Source organism: Morone saxatilis, unplaced genomic scaffold (assembly GCF_004916995.1).
Source record: "Morone saxatilis isolate NCDOM2014 unplaced genomic scaffold, NCSU_SB_2.0 Contig21, whole genome shotgun sequence".
In the NCBI taxonomy this organism is placed as follows: domain Eukaryota; kingdom Metazoa; phylum Chordata; class Actinopteri; family Moronidae; genus Morone; species Morone saxatilis.
This window is the reverse complement of record NW_023339774.1, coordinates 13,276,896-13,300,824: the sequence shown is the minus strand read 5'-3', so window position 1 is coordinate 13,300,824 and position 23,929 is coordinate 13,276,896. Positions and strand designations below refer to the sequence as shown.

Sequence of the window (23,929 nt, the reverse complement as noted above, 5' to 3'; positions counted from 1 at the left end):
AGAGACAGAGAGAGAGAGAGAATGCATTCCCTCACCCTGAGGGTCGACCTCTTTGGCAATCTTTAAAGCGTCAGAGTTGGCCAGATCAGAGTTGGCCGGGGAGACGGCCAGCATCAGGCAGTTCTCCTTGGTGACAAACTGCATCAGCATTTCTCTGATCTGGGCCTCGATGTCAGCAGGTTGGTCGCCCACCGGCACCTTGGTCATCCCTGGCAGATCCACCAGGGTCAGGTTCAACACTGCAAGACGAAAAGGGGCAGGAGAACAAAGAGAAAGCTAAGCGAAGTAAAGAGAGCTTCTTAAGATATGCAGTTGCCACAAGAAAAGGTGGTACATAATTTATTGATACCAGACATGCATAACTTTAACTCTATACTGCTAGTCAGACAGCTGTACAAGAGCATGCAAGGGAACCCACACTAATATCTGTGCAGAAATACAGTTCTGCAGACTCACCATGAGGGGAGTAGACCCGCAGGTTGATGGGCACAGGGGAGATGCCCTTGTTGGCCCCAGTGATGCGGTCAGTCTCAGCCTCGATCTCCTGCCGGACCTCATCAAAATCTGTGAACTTTTTGCCCTTACAGTGGAGGAACTCAGCATGTTCTGGAAGAGACAGTAAAAACAGACAGATTAATCAAAGTGAAATTGAAGAGGAAAGGAAGGAGATCAGAAGAAGCAGGAAAGAAGACAGTAGAGAAGAAAGTAAAGAAGAAAATTCTGAATAGAGCTCAATTTCAAACTTTTTCACTCACAAAATTAGGTAAATACACACTACAACTGTGTTGCAGCAAACCAATAGATTCCATATTAAGCTAAGATATTTAAAGCCAATGAAGAATTCCATACAAAACAAAGTTATGACAAAAAGGTCACTTTTCTATTTTTGTCTGTAAGGCTGACATTCTGAGCATTAGTAATATGAACAAATATTAATAGTGCAACATGAAAAAGGTAATCATGATTCAGAACTACAATCCCCATAATTTGGAGATTTGGGGGTTATAAACAGGAAATATAATGTTGCCATGGAGTCAAGCAGTTAGCAGTGGGCCCTTTTTAGCCTTTACTTGTTTAAATTTTGGTTAATTGGGGTTATAAGTATACCAAATTAACAATTAGCCATTTCTGTTTCCAATGTTCCCACAGACATCTATCACTGGATTACTTTGATACTGAAGGAAGCTCAAAATGATCACTCTCAGCCTCAGGCAAGTTCTGGAGTAATAAGGAAAATCTTTTTTCTATGATTTCTAAGAAGATTTATGGACGTTTTACTGGAGATAATGAGATGATCAGGAAGTGTCAGTCACACAGAATCTCTGACATAAATTGCAGCAATTGCGCACTAATGGAGCACCTTAACTGCCTCTGTGAGCCTCCTCACAGTTTGAAAACCACTGCCATTAGGTAATCCAGCAGCCATGACTGTGTATTAAAATGAAATGAGGTTTAATTAATTTCTAGTTAACACCGTGAATGAGCTGTGATAAGGAAAGCTCGGTAACAGACCCTGCAACAACCCAATGAAATGTAACCATGGTAATATGATGTTGTCGTCATCATCTCAAAGTCTTTAGAGATGAATGGAGAGGAAAGGGAGGAAGGAGGAAAAGTTCCTCTTCCACACAACTCAATTCATGTAATGCCTATTAAATGTTGGCTTCAACCAAACATCTTTCATCAATTTTAGAGAAGAAACCGACAGCTTCTCTCTTAAAATACATGTTTGCAACTTTTCCAGGATGAAGCTTCTTAAGTGAAAAGTGAAACAGCAAACTCAGAATATCCCACAACCTGGAGGACAACAGCTTCCATAGATGTTTACAGGTAGATGTTTTTACCTGTGGGAGAGTTCATCAGCTGCAGAACCAAAGGACGACGAGTCACAATGCCAGAGCCACGGGGAAGGAAATCCCTGTAACACAACAGAGACAGCAAGAAGATGGTCAGTAAAACTAACAACAATGCAAACAGACTAAAATAAAAATAGATATATAAAGAAGGACTTCAATCACTAAAATTCCACAGAGTATAGATACTGCAAAGACAAATAAATCTATTTAAGAAATTAGACACTGAAACACAATGTAATTTACAATATAAATCACCAAATGACAAGAAGACAAAAAAAACATAGGTCGGTCATAATAAATCGACATTCTGAGCTTTGGGAAGACTTGGAAAACTGTAAATCTGTGCAAACTACTGTATGCAAGTGTAAATGTGTGTGGTCGCAGTGCAATGCTGAATAACAACTAATCCTCACACAACAGCTGTGGTCCCACCAGGCTAAATGTCCATTTGATTTGCTGCAGTGCTTTTTCTACAGGAATCATCTTTGTGAGTACATCCAACACAGTAAGGAAATGGTTTTTAAGTGATATAGGTATTATAGTTTGAAATTGTTGTACATGAAAAATTATGTTTTGTTTGCTTTGTGAATACTATTTACACTGTATTATTGTTACATTCATACAGATCATCTAAAATATTTTGTGTAATTATTGATAAAACAATACCACAATGAGCAGGAATCAAACTTTAAATTGCACCTACACAGCACAGTGAGTGCACCACATATAACAAGTGATGATCAAAACAAATGTGACATTTTCTAAACACTTGACATTGACTGTGGGAGTTAAAAAAAAACTGTTCACCAGCTTTAACTGATGTTTTAATGATCGTCATTAAAAAGATAATGGACACATCCTCAACAGCAGCAGCATGAAGAAATCACCAAACATTACTGCTGAACAATTTAACAGCTGTGAAACACTAACAAGGAGAAAACTAAAAAGCCTAGCTACTGTGGCATTTATAATGTTCTCTTTTTTAAAACATGTCTATTACTTTGGCAAAAAATAAAATTAAAGTATTACAATTTCTGTCCATTTTCCCCTTAGTTAGTTGTCTGTATGTGTCCATGCAAATTAAAGTGTTTAACATCTGTTATTGACTGAAATGTGTGTGTTTGCATGAGAGCATGTGTCTGTACAGATGACTGCCTGCCAACATGTTTTTATGGGGGGTTTTTATGCACCAAACACTGTTTTCTTTAGGGGTGTTCAGCTGCTTATGCAACATCAGCGTCAACTCACCACTGGCACTGTGTGCCCTTCAACCAGCTGACTGGACAGCTATCGTTCTGTGATGCATGATGTGTGTGTGTGTTTATGGCAACAATAACAAGGGGTTGTTAGACACACATACTGTTGTTTTCAATTGTACATTGTATAAGAGGAATGTATTACCTTGTCTTGCTTTAAGTTGGAATAGGTTGGCATATACAGATTGGTCACAGTGTTGCAATTAAAGCATTTGGATGAAGAATTGCAAAATGTTTTCATAATGAAAAAGACTGAAAAAGTTTAGCACTAAGATAAATTCTTGAAGGAGACAATCTTCAGTAACAGTTATGGACATAAATAAGAAATAGATGAGGCCTCTGTTTGAACCCGAAGCAAAGCCTGAGGCAGACTAAATACATGAGTCATGAGCTGAGAGTTTATCAGAGCTGCTTTCGCTCAAAACTGTGAGCTGAACCAGAACAAGCCAATTCAGCAATTAGATGTTCAACATGGGGATCATGTGTAACTGCCACTGTGTTCTTGTGCTATATGTTAATTTTATTTGTTTTGATTGTACATGGTGGACATCTGGGAGATACATTTGGGCTTTAAGGGAATAGATCAACGTTTGGCAAATATGAGTTAGATGAGAAGATCGATATCACTCTCATGTCTGTGTGCTAAATATGAAGCTGGAGCCAGTAGCCGGTTAGTTTAGCTTAGCATAAAGACTAACCGGAGTAATAGCTAGCCTGGCTCTGTCTAAAGATAACGAAATCCGGCAACCAGTGACCTCTACAGCTCCCTAATTAACACACTATATCTATTTAATCTGTACAAATACTGAAGTGTAAAAACAACAGTTTGTGGTTTCACAGGGACCAGGACATCTTTGCTGGTTGCCTGGCAACTGTTGCAGCCAAGAAATAGTCCATCACATAACCCTGCAAAACTATAATTTGTTGTTTTTACACTTTTCAACAAATGGGTTGAACAAAAAAGATATTAGACGTTAATTAGTGAGCTTTAGGGAATAGGTGGATTTTGTTATCACTAGCTTGGCTAGCTGTTTCTCTCTGTTTCCAGTCTTTATGCTACGCTAAACTAAGCAGCTGTATCTTCATATCTAATGGTCAATGAGAGCGGTTTCGATCTTCTCATCAAACTCTCCAAAAGTTAATAAGAATATTTCACAAAATTAAACTAATTGCTTTAAATGAGCTGTAACTCATCTGTTGCTGTTACCTGCTCTCTAACATACACATTGTATACACACTGCTGCCATGTGATTGTCAGAAAAGGCCTGAAAAGACATTATAATGTTTGCTTATCCTCCACACCTGCTGCTCTGGATACAGCAGCAATAGGGAGTCACAGCTCTGAGTATTGTTTCAATATTTGCTGTTATAATGCAACAAAGGAAACCCTCCTCTCTCTCGTGGCCTTTATGTGTGTCAGTCCATCTGTTGGTCTACCTGCCTGCCACTGTGTATGAAGCTGTCCCTCTCTCCCACTTGGACGCCTTTTACAGAAGACAGATGGCTTTAACTGCAGGTCTTCCTCTCACTTCATTCCTCCTCATCCTCCACTCAAACTGCCACTACAAGGATCCTCCAAATGAGAGGAGAAGCCGCAGTATCCTACCACCATGTACCCTGCTACAATATTGAAAAGTCTTCCCTGTCATCTATAACCCAGGCTCTCTGTTCACTCAACATTTACGTGAAAACACTCAAATGACTGCCAAAAGCACCAACACATCCCCCGCACACAATAGAGCTACAGAGAAGAGGGGTGAAATAATTTAAAAAGAATAAATGAAAAGGAGCAAACCGGGACAATATTTTGCAACAGGAAGAGAGAAGTTGATCATTTATATAGCTATATACCTTGATTTGTCAAATATTTAATTCAGTACATTGATCAAAAATAGACAATTGTGCCTGTTCTTTTTTTACCCTTTAACAATTCCTCAATCAATAATCAATAATCTGGGTCAGGGGAGGTCACACACAGATTGAGTATCACAGCTGAGCCCCAATCACATTAAGTTGATTATTTTCAGTTTTAGCATCTCCTTATTCCCAAAAATAAAAAAAGTAATCAGCTAAAACTAAATTATTTTACAGAATCAACTTTCAGCAATTGAATCATTCACACACACACACACACACGTCTAGTGGGTGCCAGCTGCTGTGGGGTAGTGAGTCATTGCTTCTTTGTTATAAACTGTACACATTCATTGGTATACAAACAACATAGTAACATATAACAATGAGTGCACACACACACTCACACACACACACACACACAGCGATGACCTATTCACTCAAGTTGACTTCACAGTTTTCATCAATACAAAAAGGGCACACATTACGTATAAAGCATTTACATTCAGAACGCCTTACTTACTTAAAATGTCACATTATTGGTTTTGTGATTGTCCCTTGGGAAAATCTTTTCTGTAAATTGTGAGAAAAGGGAATATTGTAGTATTTCTATTGTAGAATTTCAAATGAATGTATTACTCTTTCCAGGAAAACAATTTCTTAAGATTATGTTTCAAACAATCCCTTGATGACTACAGCTTAATGACCAGGATGTTCTGTTTTTGTCTCTCACTTTTCTTTTGGTTGTCCTTTGTTTAATTTGTTCAAAATTAGTTTTCATGTGTAGATCTCTTCTCTCAGTGGTTGATTTCTACTGTACAAATGTGAATAAATGTTACATGCTTCCTATAAGACACTGCAATGATTCTAATAACACGCTGCTCTGTTTGGTCTCCTCATGTGCGTCACATCAGTTCTGATTCCCACACACTCATCTAATCCTGCTCTAATGCTGCAGCAATAACAGCCTGGAGAGTCTTGAACCAGCACAAGCAGGCACATTCCCTTCCTAACAGTGTTTTGCTTCTTAGAAAGAAGAGACTGCTTTGAGGTGATGAATTTTAAACACACACACACATACTGCTGTCAGCTACAGTGGTCGATATAGGACCAATGATACGGCTGGTTGCTGGATGGTGGACATCCAGATTAGACCAGAACCAATGGGAGAATGTATTGCAGGTTAACTGTGGCCCAAACACAGATTAGTGGTAATCCTCTGAGGCAGTGTGAGAACAAATGGTCTCCTCTCTGCCTCTGTCTCACACTGACTGCTTTCTCACTCTTACTGAGTCATTACGTTAAACTGTTTTCATAGTTTACATCACTCTTTAAAGTAGATTTCATTAGGAAAAAGCAGTAACTTTAAGAGCGGCAACTTATTTTACAGGTTCAGCGGTGTTTTAGTAATTTCCTGATAAGTTTCCTGGAAAGAACTTTACGATTTGGGGCAAATTATAGCTGAAACAATTAGTCAATGAATATATTAGTTGATTGACTATCAAATATATAAATAGCAACGTTGTGAGGATCTGCCGCTTTAATTTACCTTCTTTCGATAGTAAACTGAAAGTCTTTATATTTTCTGGGGGAAACTGTAATTGGTATTTTTCAATATTTTCTATTTTTATTATTTATTTTTTATTTATCAATCCATCAAGAAAATACTCAGCAGATCAGTTGATAATGAAAATAATCGCTGGTTGCAGCTCTGGTACTAATCATAGGACTAACAGACACAATGTTCAGAGACTGTTCAGAAAGTACAGAGTTTAGTTGTTTAGCAACTATTCATTTATTTGTTTTTCCAAAAGAGGCAGGAAATTATGTAGCACTCTAATAGTTGAGACTGAGATTGTTGAGATTACAAGCGGTTCAACATGGTGGACAGATGGAAGGCTCATTTTAAGGTAACGAAAACACAACAATTCCTTTATGATAGCAATTAATTGGGATTAATTAATTGGAGGCGCACCAATCTATTGCACCTTCTACATCTTCCATATTTTTACTACCAAATTACTATATGCTTCTTTCCAGGAATCGTGCTAAGAATTAACAGATAAATGTGGGTTTCTTTCTAGAAACTCTATAGGAAACTATAGGAAAATAAAGTGTGTGTACCACAAGATCGATCTGGCCAGTTGCCTTAAAAGAAAAAACCCTCAGAGATCTAATTACACTGAACAATTGCACCCTGAAATCAACCTTTCATCTGTATGCTTGGTGGTTTATCTTATCTCAGCATCATTCTGTCATTAAAGGACTTCCTTGTGGCTCTATTTCACTCCCTTCTTCATAGGTTTCTATTGGAAAAGAATAAAAGCCTTAATGGAGCTTTATTGTCCTTGTCGCTCACATGAGAGAAGCTGCTGCTACTCGTCATAATGCCTCCGGCTTTCTCCATATTATGTAATACATGAAACCAGCTATATATCATCAACTAAATCTCTGTGTGGGGGTTGGAATAGGGATGGCAGCAGGGAGAGAAAAACGTCTGTGTTGTAGTTTTTATGTTCCAGGGTTGTGCTAGTGCCAGCAGCCTTCACTGATAACAAAGTGCTTCAGTCAGCCGAGCTCTATACCGGGCATCTTTCTGGGTTTGAGTATACCCAGGAAATTCTATTTCTCCTTTTGCATGCCACAAAATTGACATCCCTCAAAATAACTCCTACAAAAAAGTGCTCCTTCCAAGAAGCCTCCCCGGGGCCTTTTTAAAGAACTCAAAGAAACATAAATTATTTTGTGCTGAAAAACCTCCAATCAGATGTGCTGTGCAGCAACAAAAAGCTGGAATAATCCACCATGGTGACAATAATAAGCAATTCTCACTGGAAAGTGAGCATCAGTATTTGTTGTGTTTTAGGGGAAGCAGCTGTGGCGCTGACTTAGTATCAGCTGTTTTTAAAAGAGCTGTCCGTGGTGCTGAAAATGGGTCCTGGAGTTGAGAACATGCACTATACTTTTGTAAATATTATCCATACAAAATGTGCTGCATACTGTGGTAAGCAACATAAATGATGAGTATGTTGCATGATAAATTAAGCAAACTGAATCCAAGCCTTTCTGAAACTCTGTCTGGCTTGTTTCTGGTGTCTACTCACTTATTCAAATCAGTCAAATACAACATTTTCAGTACAAATGTGTAAAAAAAAAAAAAAGATTCTGACCCATTTTCAGAATCAGGATAGTTGCACATATTGGTAAAAACTATAACATTTAACCATGAAGAAATTACTGTGAAAAAGCTACTACGAACACAGTACACAAAACTGCAAAATCCCCCAAAGACCACCTAATTCACCTATAGTTTAATACGGTGATACAAAGTGTTGAGCTTTTATTAAGACACAACCTACCACACACCTTTTTCAGAGCTAAAAAAACCCAACTTTTCCCCCTCCATTTAAAATAAAATGTCACACTGTTTATGTAAAAATAATGTTGATGATTTAGTCAAATGTCAACATGCGACCAAACATCCCCACCTCCACCTGAACAACTGTGTACATAAGAAGATTTCACCCAGCTGGCACAGCATGTGTTGGGCACTGGAGACCAGGAAAGCTCTCTTCTTTGTCTGCACTAATTAGACTCATGGGAGACTGAAAAACAGGCTGGGTGACACTGATAAGAAAACAGGGGTTGTGCTCAGATTCATGAAATATCTTTTTCACTGTGCATATCACAGCAGAAGGTTGAGCATGGTGCTTGAAACTATTCATCTAAAACTGATAAGTCAATCAACAAAACACCAATCAGCAACAATTCTGATTGAATGTTGTTATTTTAAGTTAATTATTAAGTAAAAATGCCAAGCATTCACAACTTTCAGCTTCTTTAACTGTAAGGATTTGCTGCTTTTCTTAATTGCAATATATTGAATATCTTTGGATGTTTTTGACTGTGAAACAAATACCTTATATCTGATCGGTTTATTAAATAAATAATGACAATAATTGTTAGTTGCAGTCTCAAACAATATTTAAACAAAACAATAGAAGAAAGAAGAAAAGAAGACAGAAGTAGTCCACAAAGGCAGCCAAATACATCTCAGCTATCAAACAAACTATCTTTTATATTATTACGTTTGGTGGATCTCTGTAATTTTAGTTTAACCTTACTGACTTTGCTTTGGAGTTGAGCACTTTAATATTTTACTGCAACAAGGAACCTCTGAGCTGAATTTAAACTGAATGAGACAGAAAACGGCTGGGAAGGGTGGGTTGAACTGAGGAGAGACATCAGGAGACTCTCTCTCCGTAAAGACAAATTATGAAAGCAGGATCAAAAAACATTGAAGGGCGAACAATAAAAGGGAATAGATCAATTTGATTAGTGTCCTCAGGTGTTTTTTCATGCCATTAGCACAGCATATCTCAACAGCTTGTCTACCACTAAGAGGTTGGCTGTCCTTGTCCCTGAATCACACCTGCCAGGCATGCATCAAAAATCTAATCCACCTGAGAGGAGAGGTGTCATGGCGAACTATCAGGAGCAGAACCAGTGTCTAGATGCACAGTAAACCCCTTTCAACACAGTTTACATCAACCCTAGTTGCTAGTTTTTGCCCAAATCCCATATAAACTCATGTAGAAATGTTCTAATTTAGTTCTGTTTTAATGATTATTATAAGTCTGCGTGTGCTGTCACAGGTAAAAACCAGTAAACCCAAACAAGCTGTAAACAGGTAATATGCCTTGTGAAATAATTGATGTAGATGCCATTTATAAGTCTCCTATACTTTGGTATTGATTGTCTGTGCTAACCGTAAGCAGCAACAGCGAACAGAAGGAGGTCGAAGCCTGGACCAGAAGCTGTGTGAGCAAAATAATCACTCCACTGCCAAAATCTGCAGTGACACTGTTAGTTTCTACTAAAAGTAAAAAATGATTAAATAACAAAGAAAAAAGATTACTGGTCTTATATAAAGAGCAGCTAAATTATTTTCTCAGAGGCGTCTATGTGAATTTCTGAATAAGAAAGATAACAGGGAATGGAAGCTCGAGGTGGAGAAAAGAAGTGTTGTGGCATGATGTAAACAGCCAGTACAGTGTGTCATATGTGTGTGGTGGTGCAGGCAGATAACACAAACACAATGGGCCACTGGCAGGAGGAGGATGGGAGGACCTGAGCGACGTCACTGCAGCTGGACTAGCAGAGTGCATACATTAACACGCACAAACGCTGCATGACAGGATGCTACTCCGCAATCTGTTAGCAGACTGCAGCTTTTACTGACACATACAAACAAATCGTTTGACATCTTTATTAAAGGTTAGCTCCACTGAGAGCTAACATTTCCCTGTAATATTTCAGTGTTTCTTTTTCTGCCTCATGTCGTGATCAATCCAAACCACTGGTCCCTCACTCAGGCAATGTAATTAGGCACAAGCTGTTTCTATGACTACCACTGATGAGCGCAGCAAAAACCCGCCCTACTAATGAGCGCTGAGAGGTTGTTTTAATAGTACTAATAATTACTGAAAAAACTCTTGTTGTTTTTGCATACAGATATTAAAACAAGAAATCCCCAAAAAGAGCTGTGACAACAGACCAAAATCATTTTAGGATGCAGTCAAAGCACTGAAAATATGTTTATAAGATGTCTGATTTCTATAAGTAGAGATATCTGCCTGTATTTAAAATAAAGTACCATAAATGGCTACGAATGGTAAGAACAATAATTTGTTTTATACATTTCAGTGTGTATTTCTTACACTGGAGTTTATTTAGAGGCAGACATGGACTTAAATTCAAAGTCTGTTGTGATTTGTTACTACTGCGTATAAAGCATTTTGTGGCTCCAAAGAGAGCTGCACAATATCTGATAAATTGCCTCAAGTGTTGTCATTTGAGGCATCGGTTGGGGCTGAAGACCACAAGTTTGAAAAAGGAAAAATATCTGGAGGTGTGGAGTTATAAAGAACTGAGCTGAACAAACCTCTGTAGGCCACTGCTCATCTCTGCCTGCAGCTAGACTCACTACTATAACTGAATCATCTGACTGAGCTGTCGGCGGTTTGCGTTGCATTGTGGGTAATGTAAGCATCCTGTTTTGACATGGACAGTATATATATAAGGGTTCTGATGAAGAGAAGAATACATATACATATAAAAAAAGACTTTTAATAAACAAAACAAAAAACAAAAAAAGTATCTTGTGTAGATTTACTTGTGTGTGTTGCAACTACAACTCTTATGCACCTACCTTCCTATTTATCTTTTTTATCTTTCTATCTAAGTATTTCTAAGTTTATCTAATTTATTCTATTTTATTTATTGGTAGTTTATTGTATTTTGAATTGTACGCTGGTGCTATGATACCCAATTTCCTTCAGGATTTATAAAGTCTATCTATCTATCTATGTATTTTCAGATCAACAGTATCATTCAATAAGAGGGAAACAGGGCATTTACCACTCCACATGTGTGTAGATTACCCTGACATGTAAACAATAGGCATGCCTCACCTACTACCTGTTAAGATGGGGATTAGCACTCTGGCCATGTGGTGAACGATTTAACTCTGCAGCCAAACAAATAAGAAAAGGAGACTGAAGGTGTCCAGCAGAAGAGATAACAATGTTGAAATGGGTTCACAAATAATTAGATCTACACGAGAGTGATGGATCAATTAAACCTCTCAGATCAGTTGCTGCACAGATGGCTCTCTCTCTGTGGTGTATATATTAAAAATTTTGTCGTGGATACCAGGCAGCTTGTTGGAGTGTGTGGGGGGGGGGGGGGTGGTGACTGGCTTGAAGACACAGTATGATACAAATCTGACCTTGCTCAGGAGAATACTGCTGAATCACACACTCTGTCTCCTCAAAATCTTAGTAAAGCCACAAAATCTTCAGAATCCAGGTAAATACAAGAAAAGGCTGAACAAACGCGAGCTTGCTACACGCATGACTGTTGCCCGCAGTAAGCTCTCACTTACACCATAAGCACTGAAGACGATGGTGCTGGAGCTTTGAAGGCTCAAAGTTCCAGTGGATCCATCTGTCTCTCCTCTGGTCGTCTCTCTCTCTCTTCGGTCGCTGTCTCTGGCTTGCTCCTTGTCTCTCTCTCTCTCTCTTGCAGGTATACTGCAGCATAAAGATCACATTATGTTCCTTGTATCATCATCCAGGGCTTCTGACAGGAAAAAAACTGTGCCGTTTTGCAAGACTAAGACCTCCTCCACACACCACAGTGAGCATGCATTTTTGAACGCTTTTGGCCTGGTCCAGTATTAAAAAGCTGACAAAAGTGTCACTGCCACATATACAACAACACTCCCACGCCACTGCCTGTAACTGTATCTGCTGTACAGAAGGTAGCATCCAACTGACTCTGCGTCTGTGACAGTGATTAGTAATTTGTAATTCAATACACATGCCACTTTGTGTCAGTTTTGGCACCCAAATTATTAGTTTTAGAACCTTATTTGGCCGTATTTTTATGCCACGCATTACAAGAGGTGGTTTATCATATTGAACATCAGTAATTTAACAGAAATTTGGCGGTTCCGTGATGCATCAATGCAGCAGTTAAGCAGATAAACTTCAACCAGGGACTTATATAGGCTTGGCCTAACGAAATTAATCTCCTCGCCTTGGTGCCGTGTCCGATGGAAGGAAAACAAGGGGGTGAAAATGGTGAAATGTCACCATTTGGATCTTATGGGCTTGTGTGCGGATACAACCTGGCAATGAAAGGGGGTGGGGACTGGAGGATGCGTAAAGCGTAACGAAAGCCACTGCGGCCGCTCGAGTGATGCACCGGCCGCACCAGCCTGCAAAAAGCTTACTTACTTCCCGACGAAGTTCTCGCAGCCCGAGCCTTTCCCCGCACTCTGGCGCCCACCACGGCGATCTGGGCCAGTCCAGGTTTTTGCGTCTGCGATGTGCGGAGAAGGCATCCTGCGATGCGGTTCACCGAGAGAACTCAAATCCTCCATGTCCCCGGTTCCCCAATCTTTGCGATCTGTGGCGACGCCACTAGGCGTCTATCCTCCTTGTCAAGTGCAGGGGGATTTACTTCTTATTTTTCTCTGCTCGAACCCTCGCCGTTTGGACTGCGCGCGCACACAACGGTTCACTTTTTTTCGGCGTGCACCCTCCATTGACTGCGCCTCCCTCCTCCTCGGATGTGTCAGATCACCTCCGCTAGAAGCCTCCACCAACCGAGGCATGTTGCACTCCTCTCACCGAGCCACCGCCGGGGGGAGGATGAGGACGATCTCTTATATATTTTTCTCAGGAGAGATCCGTGCGTTTCTCACACGCACCGCTCGGTGGTGAACTGTTAGCTTTGCACTGTTTGGCCTGTCAGATTGTGCTGTTTGTTAAGGATTTCTTTGTTTTCCATGTTAAATCTTGCTTGAGTGCGTTTAACAGAGGTGTTTCAAAAAAAATGTGGGAAATTGCCGTCCAGTTTTTTTGATGTTCCTAGCCCAAACACACCATGTTGTGTGATGCACAGATCGTCCATGGTGTGAATCCGTTTAGCCACCGCCGACAGAGGCCAGGGGGCACTCTACAACTTTTTGTTATTTGTTTTATAATGAAGTCTATGACTTTATCCTGGATTGCGGACCAACACCTTGTTCCGGAGCGACATTTGTTAACAGCTCGGAAAACTCGCAAATATATTTTTATTGCGGCCCCCTAAGAGGATAATATGATTTTGGTGACTTTTCATGCAGGTCAGCATCCATGTCCAACACTTCTGTTCTTGACAGGTTACCAGAAACATATTCAACATGAATTTTAACACAATATACCTTGATCAAATATAGTATATTTGTATTATATATAACAGTATAGTGTGATATACATAGGCACACCCTATACAATGGACAAACTACAATAATAATATCATGACATGTACTATGCAGGATGAAATATGTATGACATGTACTGTGTATAATGCAGTAGCATTATTGTAAAGTTCTTGATAAATGTAAATTAATGTATATTTTTGTATCTAATAGCCACTGTGGGTTGGTTTAACAATGATGTCCCAATTAAATATACAGGGATAGGGTTAGTGTAAGGGTAAAACGTAATTTATAGAGCCCTAAAAATTAAAACTCATTTAATCTACAAGTGGGATTCGGTTTGTGAATTAAGCACTGACAGTTTTAATTACAAAATACTACATTATCTTGATTTGTTATGCAGACACATGAAGCATTATCAGTTCTCCAGACAGCCACCAGGGGGCGACAGGCTGCACTCAGACTGTGGACGCTGTTTTGGGGTTTTCTGCTTTATGCAAGTTGCACCGGGACTGAGAGCGAGTACTTCAGCACATCACTGTGCTAGGATTGTTATCGGATCATCAGCAACCATCTCTGCTCTCCCCCTTTTGAGAAGTAAGTCCTAACAACCGTGGGAAAGTAAAAAAACAAAACGTAGAAAGGAGTACGGCGAGGAGGCGCAGCTGGTTTATCTGCGAGCGAGCTATTCAATGCTATGCTAAGCTAACTTGTTGTGTTGAGTTACTGAGCGGCGGCTAATGTAGCTCCGTTCATCTTAATGGCAGGTGTAACGGGAGTTAGCATGTTCGTTTATTGACTCAGTGTTTCTACTTTGTGTTAGTTTCTGAACAGCGTGAACACTCTCTTCCCCACAACGAGTGGTTGGCACGCTGCTCTCTTCTTAAAGTCGGCTACTCAAACAAAGTAAACAACAAAGTAAACGATGGTTAGCTCGCCTGCTAACACTAGCTGGTTGTCAACATGAAATCGGAGAGCGACCTGTTGTCTCAGGAGCTGCGCACTGTTATTGAATGAGTTGTTCTGACAACAGGAACAAAAAATAACACAAGCTTTTTCTGTCCTCCTCCGACACAGAGACATTTTTATTTTATTTTTAACGGCTTTCCAAACATTGGCACCTCTCAACTGCTGGTCTGTCAACTCACAGCAGCGGAGGAAATAAAAAGCCCGTAATGTTCAACCCACACATCCATCAGCAGCAGCAGCAGCAGCAGCAGCAGCAGTTTCACCAGCACCTGCGGCAGCTACAGCAACTTTTCCAGCAGCAGCCTCCTCCTCCGCCGCCGCAGCCGCCTCCGGGGCATCATGTCTCCCATCACCACCACCAGACACCGCGGTAAGACCGTTAACTCTAGGCCGGGGATGAGGCGAGGCCCTCCGGATGAGATGTGTGGCTGAGCTGCCACAACACATGCCAGCAGGGGTTAGATGGAAATTATAGGTGTGCAGTCATTTTTAATATAAGTGGAATAACAGCTTGTACATCTTGGCTTATTTTGTCTTTTAAAATAAACCTATGATCTAAAACCTGTAATTATGTGGTAATATTTACATCTGTCCCAATCTAGCAGCACTGGTGCACCTTATGCAAAGTTTTTACTACATTGTTTTTGTGGATCAGATACTTATTCTGTTGTCAAACAGTGTTATTCGTATATTAATAGTTTGCCATGCTCTGTTATCTGGTCTGCTCAAAGGTAGTGTTGATAAACTGCAGATTAAATATAAAACAATGTCGCAAGATTACTGGCCCCAGACCGAAAGGTATGACCACATCACCTCTGCTGGCCACCAATCCAAACAAACTTTGATCGTAATTTGGCCACTCCTAGTAACGCAGAAAGGTTTCTGTCTTGTCAGCTTTTGTTACTCCATCTTTAATCATCATAAAAAAGCTCAGGATGCAGGTCTCGTGTTTACTCTTAGGACGAACACCCCATACAGTACCTGTTATCCCCTGATGATTGTACATTTTACATTAAGATAGCAAGGTTGTTACAAATCTTAAAAATTTGATTCAGCATCTTATTGTCGGAACACAAGCATAGATTGATTGTCGTCAAGAAAAGTAACATTGACAGCTTGTGTGCAGATGTCCATGTCAAGATACAGCATGTTTATTTCCTTTTATTTATTTGTTGCCCAGAGCCATTGGCGTTTCTCCCCAGACAGCTGCTCCTCCCAGGATGGTCAACCTGTGCCAGGCAACCCAGACTACCATCATCGCCCCCAATCCCATGCTGCAGGGGGCCCTACTGATGCAGCAGATGCAGGGTACAGTTTGGATTATAGTGTAAAAGGCCGCAGCATTTGGAATAAGACAAAAGAGCAGTGGAATTTTCTTTTCACATTTTCATAGATTATGTTTTAAAAGCATTAAATAAGTCATTTACATGGTTATAATTGGCTTTTTTTGTGTCTACTTTGATCCAGGTAACATGCGAAACTTTGGGATGGGTGGACAGCAGTTCCGTCAGTTCTTCACAGCTGGGGCCAGGTCGTCTCTGCTCGGGCCGGTTCCCATGGGGATGGCCATCAAGACCCCCATGATGGGCTTCCCAGCTGCTCGACAGTTCCACCCGCATGCTCGCTACTACAGCAACAACAACAACACAGCCTCTTCCTCCTCCTCCTTCTCTTCCATCACTACCGCAGTAATTACAGCACCATACACTATTAGGGCTATAATCACTCTGTAGGTTTGCAGTCCAGCTAATGCACTCCATTAGGGTTCAAATCAAAATCAGGGTTTCCAAATGTAAATGGAGCAAGCATCAAATCATTAGTTAAGTTTGCATCGTACAGAACAGATCACTAAAAGGAAACAACATGACCTTTTTATGTGTTTTTGATGGTGGCTTGGTTGAATGTAGAGAATGTATGAGCTGAAATGAATTAATAGACACAGTGAAGTCATGTTTTAGGCAAAAGTCCATTGGTTACTGCTTCTCATGTGTGGGTATTGGGCTAATTTGGAACCAAACAAGCTTTTTAAACATGTCAAATTGAGGTGTGGGGAAATTGTGATGAGCATATTCACAATGTTCTGACCCTCTATTGACTCACCAAGGAAGTAAACATCAGATAAATCAATAATATAAATTATTCTTAATTGTAGTTCTACTTGATAGCAGGATGAATTCTTTGTTGGTTCTGGTCTACAGGCGGACCAACTTATTAAAGGATTTTGTCCTCTCTGATTAAATAAACAAAAGTGAGGAGCTAAACAGATTTTTATTGCTTTTAGATGAACATCCACAATCTTTTGTTTATGTTTCTTAGCTACAACATTATTTCAGATTTGGATGTATAGCTTTGTCAGTTGAGTACTGTGCTTCATGCTAACTTAATTAAACAAACAAAGCGATCTTTATAAACAGCATATTTGTAATTTTTTTTTTTCTCTGTATAGGATGCTGCAGCTCGCCAGCCAGACAGGAAAAGGGACAGCGAGCAGATGGCAGCGGGGAGCACAGACGACCAACCAGCAGCCAGCAGTACGAATGAAGTCACGGACGATACTGAAACAGGTAGAGCTGCAATACGACCAGCTTGTTACAGCATATACTGTTGAATGTCATATGTGACCTTGAGCTTGTGTAGAAATGAAGGTTATTGCGGAACATTTGTTTGTACATAATGTTTTTCTACTTTGGCTTTGCCGTTTTCCTACCCACAGATGGCGCCGTGGGAGGAGTGGATGGTCCCACACAGCCCCCTGAGGAGCAACTTGACGAACCTGTAGTTAAGAAGCAGAGGACAGAGGGGTAGGGTTAAACATTTTTTTTTAAATGTAGTAAATCTTAACCTTACATCACATCCTCAGGTTTTAATGTCTTATCCTGTTTTACAAATTAGGGAAGACAAAATCTAAGATGCTTACTTCATTACTTGAGACTCCTGAATTAAGGAAGAGTGTAACCTTGTTAACCAGATATGCCCCCTCAGTTACTAAACCTCAACATTTACATCTTTTTCCTTCTTGTGCTCTTTTTCATTTTGTTTCTCAGGTCAGAGGAGCCAAAAGAGCAGTGTGTTGTTGAGACTGTCACTATTGCAGATACAGATGGAGAAGTTATTTCTTTGTGTAACAGCAACACAGAGGACAGCCAGACTGAAGGTAAAACCAGCAGAAATGTAGAGTAGATGTTTGAAAGAGTTCACACATTGAGCATTAATGTCATCTAAATGTGCTGCAGTTCAGGTCTGTACAGATGAAAACCTACTGTCTTTCTTTTGGCCTCCGATATTTCCTCAGACTGCATCATTCTGGAGGAAGGAGGCTCCACAGGGGCATCGGATGTTGTTGAGGCGCTGGAGGAGAGCAGAGCTGCAGAGGTGAGTGTAGCCTTTGGCTCATAAACAACATAATGTACACACTAAACGACGATAGATTATATTGAAGTAACTAGGCTGAAAGCTGATCAGTATTTGTCAGCCTCAGTTCAATTCATGCACGACACTGGGTTTAGATGTGGTGTGCGACCTCTCCGCAGGTGCACAGCTGTTCGTCAGCCCCGTCCCCATCAGGCAGGCTGAGTGAAGACGACCAGCAGGTTCATTTACCCCCTGCCACTTTGGCTTCACCAGACGACCAGGAGGAAGGAGAGGAGGGTGTAGCAGAGGGCGCCAACAAGTTCTACTGCTACCTCTGCAGCATTACCTGCCACAACCAGCAAGTAGGTTGAACGTATACACACACACACCAACATACACACACATACATACACAGGCCACAGTGGAAAGTGCAGGGGTTTAGTTGAACTATTCTCCTCTGTTGCAGAACTTCAGGAGTCATATGAACAGTGTCTCCCACCAGCAGAGGATGATGGAGATCCAGCACATGAGCAACGCATGCTTGGTCACTCTGCTGCCACGAGTGCAGGAGTCTCTACAGGGAGCAAACAAAGAAGGGTCAGTTAACACGCACTTGCCATCAATGAAGTTAAATTCATACCTTCTGGCCAGTCATTTTGAGTTTAACATAGGGGGAGCTTTTAAACGCATAAAATGATCCTTATGAGTTTTGAATAATGCTGTCTGTGTTCTCTGCAGAGACAAGAAAGAAGATGCGAAGCATTGGTGTGCCACCTGTCACACCCACTTCACCAGCAGCATCACGGACCACCGTCGCACAGAGGAGCACAAAGTAATTAGCTGCCCACTTTATAGATAAGCACATTTAAATGCTGAGTTCAATAAGTTTTTTTTAAATTGGTTTGCAACAGCTTTTGCTTTACATGAGAGTAATCAGTAATCCCTCTATCTCTCCTCAGCTTGCCAGTAGGACAGCCGTCTCCTCCTGCACAGTCTGCAAGAAACACTTCAGGACCTCCCAGATTTTTGTGGAGCACTTGCAGTCCCAGGAGCACAGACTGAAAGTGGAGAAGGTATCTGTCTGTGTTTATACTCCTGATTTACATTTAGATTAAACAACAATCAAGTGTTTTTCCATAAACAAAGATGAAATTAAATATTTGTGCTTGTTGTCCGCTGTTTACAAGCTCCAGGAAAAGGAGGGCTGTGAGGTTTTGGGCAAGTTGACTGCCATGGACACTGACGGCTTTTCATTGGAAGAGGTGGAGGGCAATGAGGTGGAGGAGAGAGGGGAAAGAGAGACGAGTGAAGAAGACCACGAATGCTTTGAGAAACAGGTGATTTGCATATCATTTGTGCTTGTTTTTAATTCCCTCCAAAGAGCCAATTGACAAAATGTATATTTAATTCAGTAAATTAAAATCACTTAGAGATTTTCACTTTGAAAACATGTCATAGTACCTCATAGTTGGTGCATTTGTTATACTATAGTTGTTTACTGTGTTACTGCTGACCTGGTACAGGATGGCTGGTCCTCTCTTAACGAGGTGACTCTAAAGGACATGGCCAGCGACGAGCAGTATGACCCCGACACAGTCTATGGTGAGTGACAACTAACTCCTTATTCTTCATCGTTTTGTTGTTTGCCTGCGTGGATTTACAGATGACGTTCAGTATCACATTTGAGTTCAATCTTGGATTTCTTCTACTGCAGGGTCCAGTTTTTTTGTTCCAGTAGCAGGATTTATCTGCAGACTGTGCAACACATTTTACCACTTTGAATCATCTGCTCTACACACCCACTGCAAATCACTGAAGCACTTTGAGAACCTCAAGGTTGGTTTTTTAGGACTTCACTTACGTTGTTTCCACTACTAAATAGGCACGTAGATGGCTAACTATGTTAAGTAAACTATATTATTAAGGTTTTTTGTAATTTAACTTAAAGAGGTGTATGTATTTTGTTTTATTGATTGTATAACCTCAGTCTCAATCCAAACATGAGTAAGCTCTTGATGGAATTTCCACATATTTGCAATATTTTTATGCTTTCTCTTCTCAGAGGTACAGAGAGTTGCGGAGTCAAAAGGGTGAAGGTGTTGCATCTTCCAGAGAATCCCTCCAAGCTGCAGACAGCCTCAGCCCAACACAAACCAACATGGACTGTTCGGATGAAAATTCCCACTCAGACAACACTGGTTTAGTGACGGACGTAAAGACCATGCAACCTACCATTACGCTCACCCGGCTGAACGTGCAGACAGAAAACCAGCAACAGGAGGAGCAAGCAGAACCCGAGCCAAGCTCACAGGACTTCACCACCACCTCAGAGACCAGCACTGGCAGCACAGACCAAGACCTCCACTGCAAGGAAGAAGAGACCACATCCCAGGCCTCCGAAGTTCAGGAGAGTCCTGCTGAGCTGCCCGCTGGCAGCAAAGAGGAGCCTGACTCAGAGGTATCAGCTGCTGCTGAGGATGCTAATGAAAGGGAGGAGGAGGAGGAGGTGAAGGAGGAGAAGGAAGCTCCTGCTGTCCCAGGAAAAAAGAGCGGCACAGGGAAGGGAAAAAGCACATCGAAACGCAGGTCAGGGAGGGCCACAAACAGACGCTGAGTCTAAGAGTAAACCTTAGAACAGGATGTGTCGGTATGTGAAGAGGTGCTTTCTTGAAACAGAGACCAAGAAGTGAACAGCCCTGCCTCTCTCCGTGTTGGAAAGTTTGAATTAAACACACCAACAAATAAGAAGACGGAATGATGGTAAAAATGTGGTGCAACATTACTTCATATATGAATTGTTCTCCCAGGGTGGGAGGTTAACATCTGACAGCGATCAAATACAGGTTGAATCGGTGAATCCCAGTTAGAGAATGTAGACATTGGATTACAGCAACGAAATAATACGAAATTACAAAGTATGTGCACCAAGTTTCCATATTTACAAATCTGTAAAAACTGCATTTATGTTGCCTGAGTTATAAATACTTTTTTTTTTTAAATTAAGAAGAGGCTCCTCTTATTGGTTAGCCAATGTGTCCCAATTCTATACTACATACTAAAATATAGTCTAAGCTGATTCTGAGTAAAGTGACAAAATAAATCTGCCACAGTGCAAAAAGGAAATGGAGGAGCTGCTCACGGCTGCAGACACCAAAACAAATTGTGGATAAAAACAAAATGGTCCCCAGAGGAAGCATCCTTCTGACTTAAGTGTGGTTTACATTCGTGTCCCCCCTCAATTTAAATGACTCCCTTAGCTTTCCATCTAGTGCCATCATCAGCTGCACATTTCAGTTTGTCCAACACTTGACCAAATACCTGCAAAACTGAGGACATTCCCATTAGCGTCCGCTTTACTTTGTGTTTAGTGCTTTTGTTAGCACCCCAAACTAAGATGGAGGTCATGGTAAAACGCTCTACCTGTTTAACATCAGCATGTTAACGTTGTCATTGTGAGCATGTTAGCAGGTTGAATTAGAATCTAACTTAAAGTACTGCTGTGCCCAATCCTCTTAGAGCCGCAGGCTGTATACAAGTAGAAAGAATCGGGACACACTGATTTAAAATCATAAATGCTGAGTGTAAGTTTAAGTTTTTTCCCCCCAACTTTTATTTTTAAGTATTACAAAGTGTAATTGATTTTGACTTCTAAACAAACAGTGAGCAGGGTGTTTAAATGTAGCTGGGTTTAAGAAAACAAGGTGACTGGTAGATTTTACACCCACTGGTCTCTGAGGCTGCCTCACCAGAATAGTTAATTTCCCACCCTGCTGTCTGCACGGATCAGGAGGTTGATGAGAGCAGACTGTCAGCTTTTGCTAATTCTCCAGCTAGCTGAGATGAATGACATTATCAACATTGCTAACCACGCTTTTAGCAACCTGAAATGTAGACTGTAACCAAATTAAGTGTTTGAGCAGGTGATAAGTTTTGTTTAAAAAGTATTAAAATGGTAGTTTGGCTTGATTGTGGAGAAATGCTGAATCTTGAGTCTGATCGTAGCCTTATTCAGGGCATTTTATCATCCCTTTTTCTTTTTTTCCCTTTTTTTTGAGACATTTTGGGTTCAAGTTAATGTCGTGTTTGGGGCAAAAAAAGTTCTGTGGCCTTCTCACTTCAGTAAATGGGAATTTTAGAGGGATATAATGAAAAGTTAAAAAATCCCAGCACAATCTGTAGGAGCTAAATGTAGTAGTGAACACCTGTGAACATGTTTAAGAACCTTTTTACGTCAACACACAGTCATATGGAAAAGAAACCCTCGTAGTTTTGAAATGTTAAAGGGGCTGTAAAATAAGAATCTTTCAGTAACGGAAGACAGGTGTTTCCCCTGAGACGCTTCACAACCACAAAAAGGCTGCACTGTCTGCAATTTTCTTATTTTGAAATATGAAAGCTTGTCAGTCAAGGCAGGTTAATGCTGCTAGAAGAGTTTTTTTATATATCAGAAAGATAAAAACTTGAATAGAATGGAGCAGATTGAAAGATGGAATCACATTTAATAAGGAGGGAAACAAAACATGGAGTTGTCTGTAGGTATTTAATGTAGCAAACTGTCCTTGCACCGGTAACATACAGCAGATTATCCCAGTTACACATTACACACGTTTAATTTTGGTTCTAGCATTTCAGCGGTAAATAAGGATGTGTTACTTCTGTTCTTCATGACTAGTGTGCTGCTCTGGAAACATTTCATCCTCCATATTAGAGAAGGATATTTTAAACCACAAAAGACTGACTGACGCATGTAGCAGCTCTTGTAGTCACGGTGGCGACGGTCACATGATTAACACATCGTGTTCTGTCTGAAGGAACGAGACTTGATCGAAACTTTTTTTCGATCGGAGACAGAAGGGAGCAGGAGGGAGAAAAAGACATGTACAGTATAATTTCAAACAAAGCTGTATGTTTCTTATTGTATTTTTATTCAGCTACTGACAAATTGAGATGAACAAACAGGTGTTTTCTAACTGCTGGAAGTTTAATGTATTTTTGGATGTTTGTTTTCTGTTTGGGGGGGGGGTCATTTTAATTTATATTAAAATGTCTTGACAATTCCCGCTCTTTGTTGACATTCCTTTTTTTACGCCGAGCACCTAAACACATACATGAATACAAAAACACTTTACAGACTGCGTCACTCAAACTAAACAGGTTAATGATAACGAACAGGACAGCACGGAGTAGAGTTACGGTCACGCTACAGATCAAACATTTTATTACACTGGTAGACATCTGGAATGTTGCATATTTACTTTTTGGGAATAATATTGTATTGAATAATACTGTACAGCTATTACACAGCTGGATGTGAACTCTACATGGATCAACACACTGCGCTGATGTTCTACTGTGACCCCTGTTTGGACATGAGAGCAAATTCTGAGGATCATGAGAGAGAGCCTGGAGTAGTGTTCAACACCGTGGATATCAGCATGTTATACAGTGCTGGATTCATATTAATATCTTGCCTCCTGGTTAATGTAGAAGTTAAATCAAACACAACTGATTTTCCCAGGAAGAAAATTCAAACATGATCTCGCAGTTTGAGCTGACTCAGGAACCAAACATCAGCAACCACAGTTCAACAGAGGAGGAAAACGACTGATTTCAGTGATAGAGGAGAAGCAATCACACATCTGCTGATGGGGGGGGGGGGCGGATGCAGATCAGTGGTCACTAGTCCAACAGACAGGACAGGAGTTGAGTCAGTTAAAATGTAATAAATATTTCTAGCCCTGCATTTTGCTGAACTCAACCCCCCTCATCTACCCGCTCTTGTCGCTCATTTCCCAGCACCACTGTCCTCGCTCAGGTCTTCGTTGCTGGGTGAGGAGGAGTCCCCGGCTGCAGGACAGTCCTCCGGGGTCGGGGGG

The 23,929-nt window shown here is 40.6% G+C and overlaps 3 protein-coding genes across 3 annotated transcripts in view; 1 reads left to right on the top strand and 2 right to left on the bottom strand.

Annotated features, from left to right (window-relative positions):
- Positions 1–12,911, bottom strand: part of dnm1a (dynamin 1a) — a 51,831-nt gene extending 38,920 nt beyond the window's left edge. Inside the window, exons 1-4 of the mRNA XM_035668324.1 lie at positions 12,766–12,911; positions 1,845–1,918; positions 457–606; positions 36–239 (exon numbers count right to left, since the gene is read on the bottom strand). Of these exons, the coding sequence (XP_035524217.1) occupies positions 36–239; positions 457–606; positions 1,845–1,918; positions 12,766–12,911 (574 nt within the window). The remainder of the gene's footprint in view (positions 1–35; positions 240–456; positions 607–1,844; positions 1,919–12,765) is intronic.
- Positions 12,912–14,187: 1,276 nt separating this feature from the next.
- On the top strand, positions 14,188–22,207 carry ciz1a (cdkn1a interacting zinc finger protein 1a). The gene is made up of 16 exons (XM_035668489.1): positions 14,188–14,330; positions 14,811–15,072; positions 15,883–16,010; positions 16,170–16,390; positions 17,149–17,266; positions 17,416–17,503; positions 17,747–17,856; positions 17,995–18,074; positions 18,233–18,415; positions 18,520–18,650; positions 18,792–18,885; positions 19,013–19,126; positions 19,241–19,390; positions 19,577–19,655; positions 19,768–19,889; positions 20,116–22,207. The coding sequence occupies exons 2-16, from the start codon at positions 14,909–14,911 to the stop codon at positions 20,665–20,667; spliced, it is 2,334 nt and encodes a 777-aa protein (XP_035524382.1). The 5' UTR covers positions 14,188–14,330; positions 14,811–14,908; the 3' UTR covers positions 20,668–22,207.
- Positions 22,208–22,574: 367 nt separating this feature from the next.
- On the bottom strand, positions 22,575–23,929 carry cunh9orf16 (chromosome unknown C9orf16 homolog; the record flags this gene model as incomplete). The annotated part of the gene is given in 1 exon segment (XM_035668490.1): positions 22,575–23,929. A coding segment is annotated over 1 exon segment (91 nt), but the record flags the coding sequence as incomplete, so codon positions are not given.

What these genes read in the sequence shown, in the direction of transcription:
- ciz1a (XM_035668489.1), top strand. Translation starts at nt 14,909, where the DNA reads ATGTTCAACCCACACATCCATCAGCAGCAGCAGCAGCAGCAGCAGCAG. An exon ending in CACGGACGATACTGAAACAG is followed by an intron (nt 17,267 to 17,415) that starts GTAGAGCTGCAA and finishes TCCTACCCACAG; the next exon opens with ATGGCGCCGTGGGAGGAGTG. An exon ending in TGACCCCGACACAGTCTATG is followed by an intron (nt 19,656 to 19,767) that starts GTGAGTGACAAC and finishes CTTCTACTGCAG; the next exon opens with GGTCCAGTTTTTTTGTTCCA.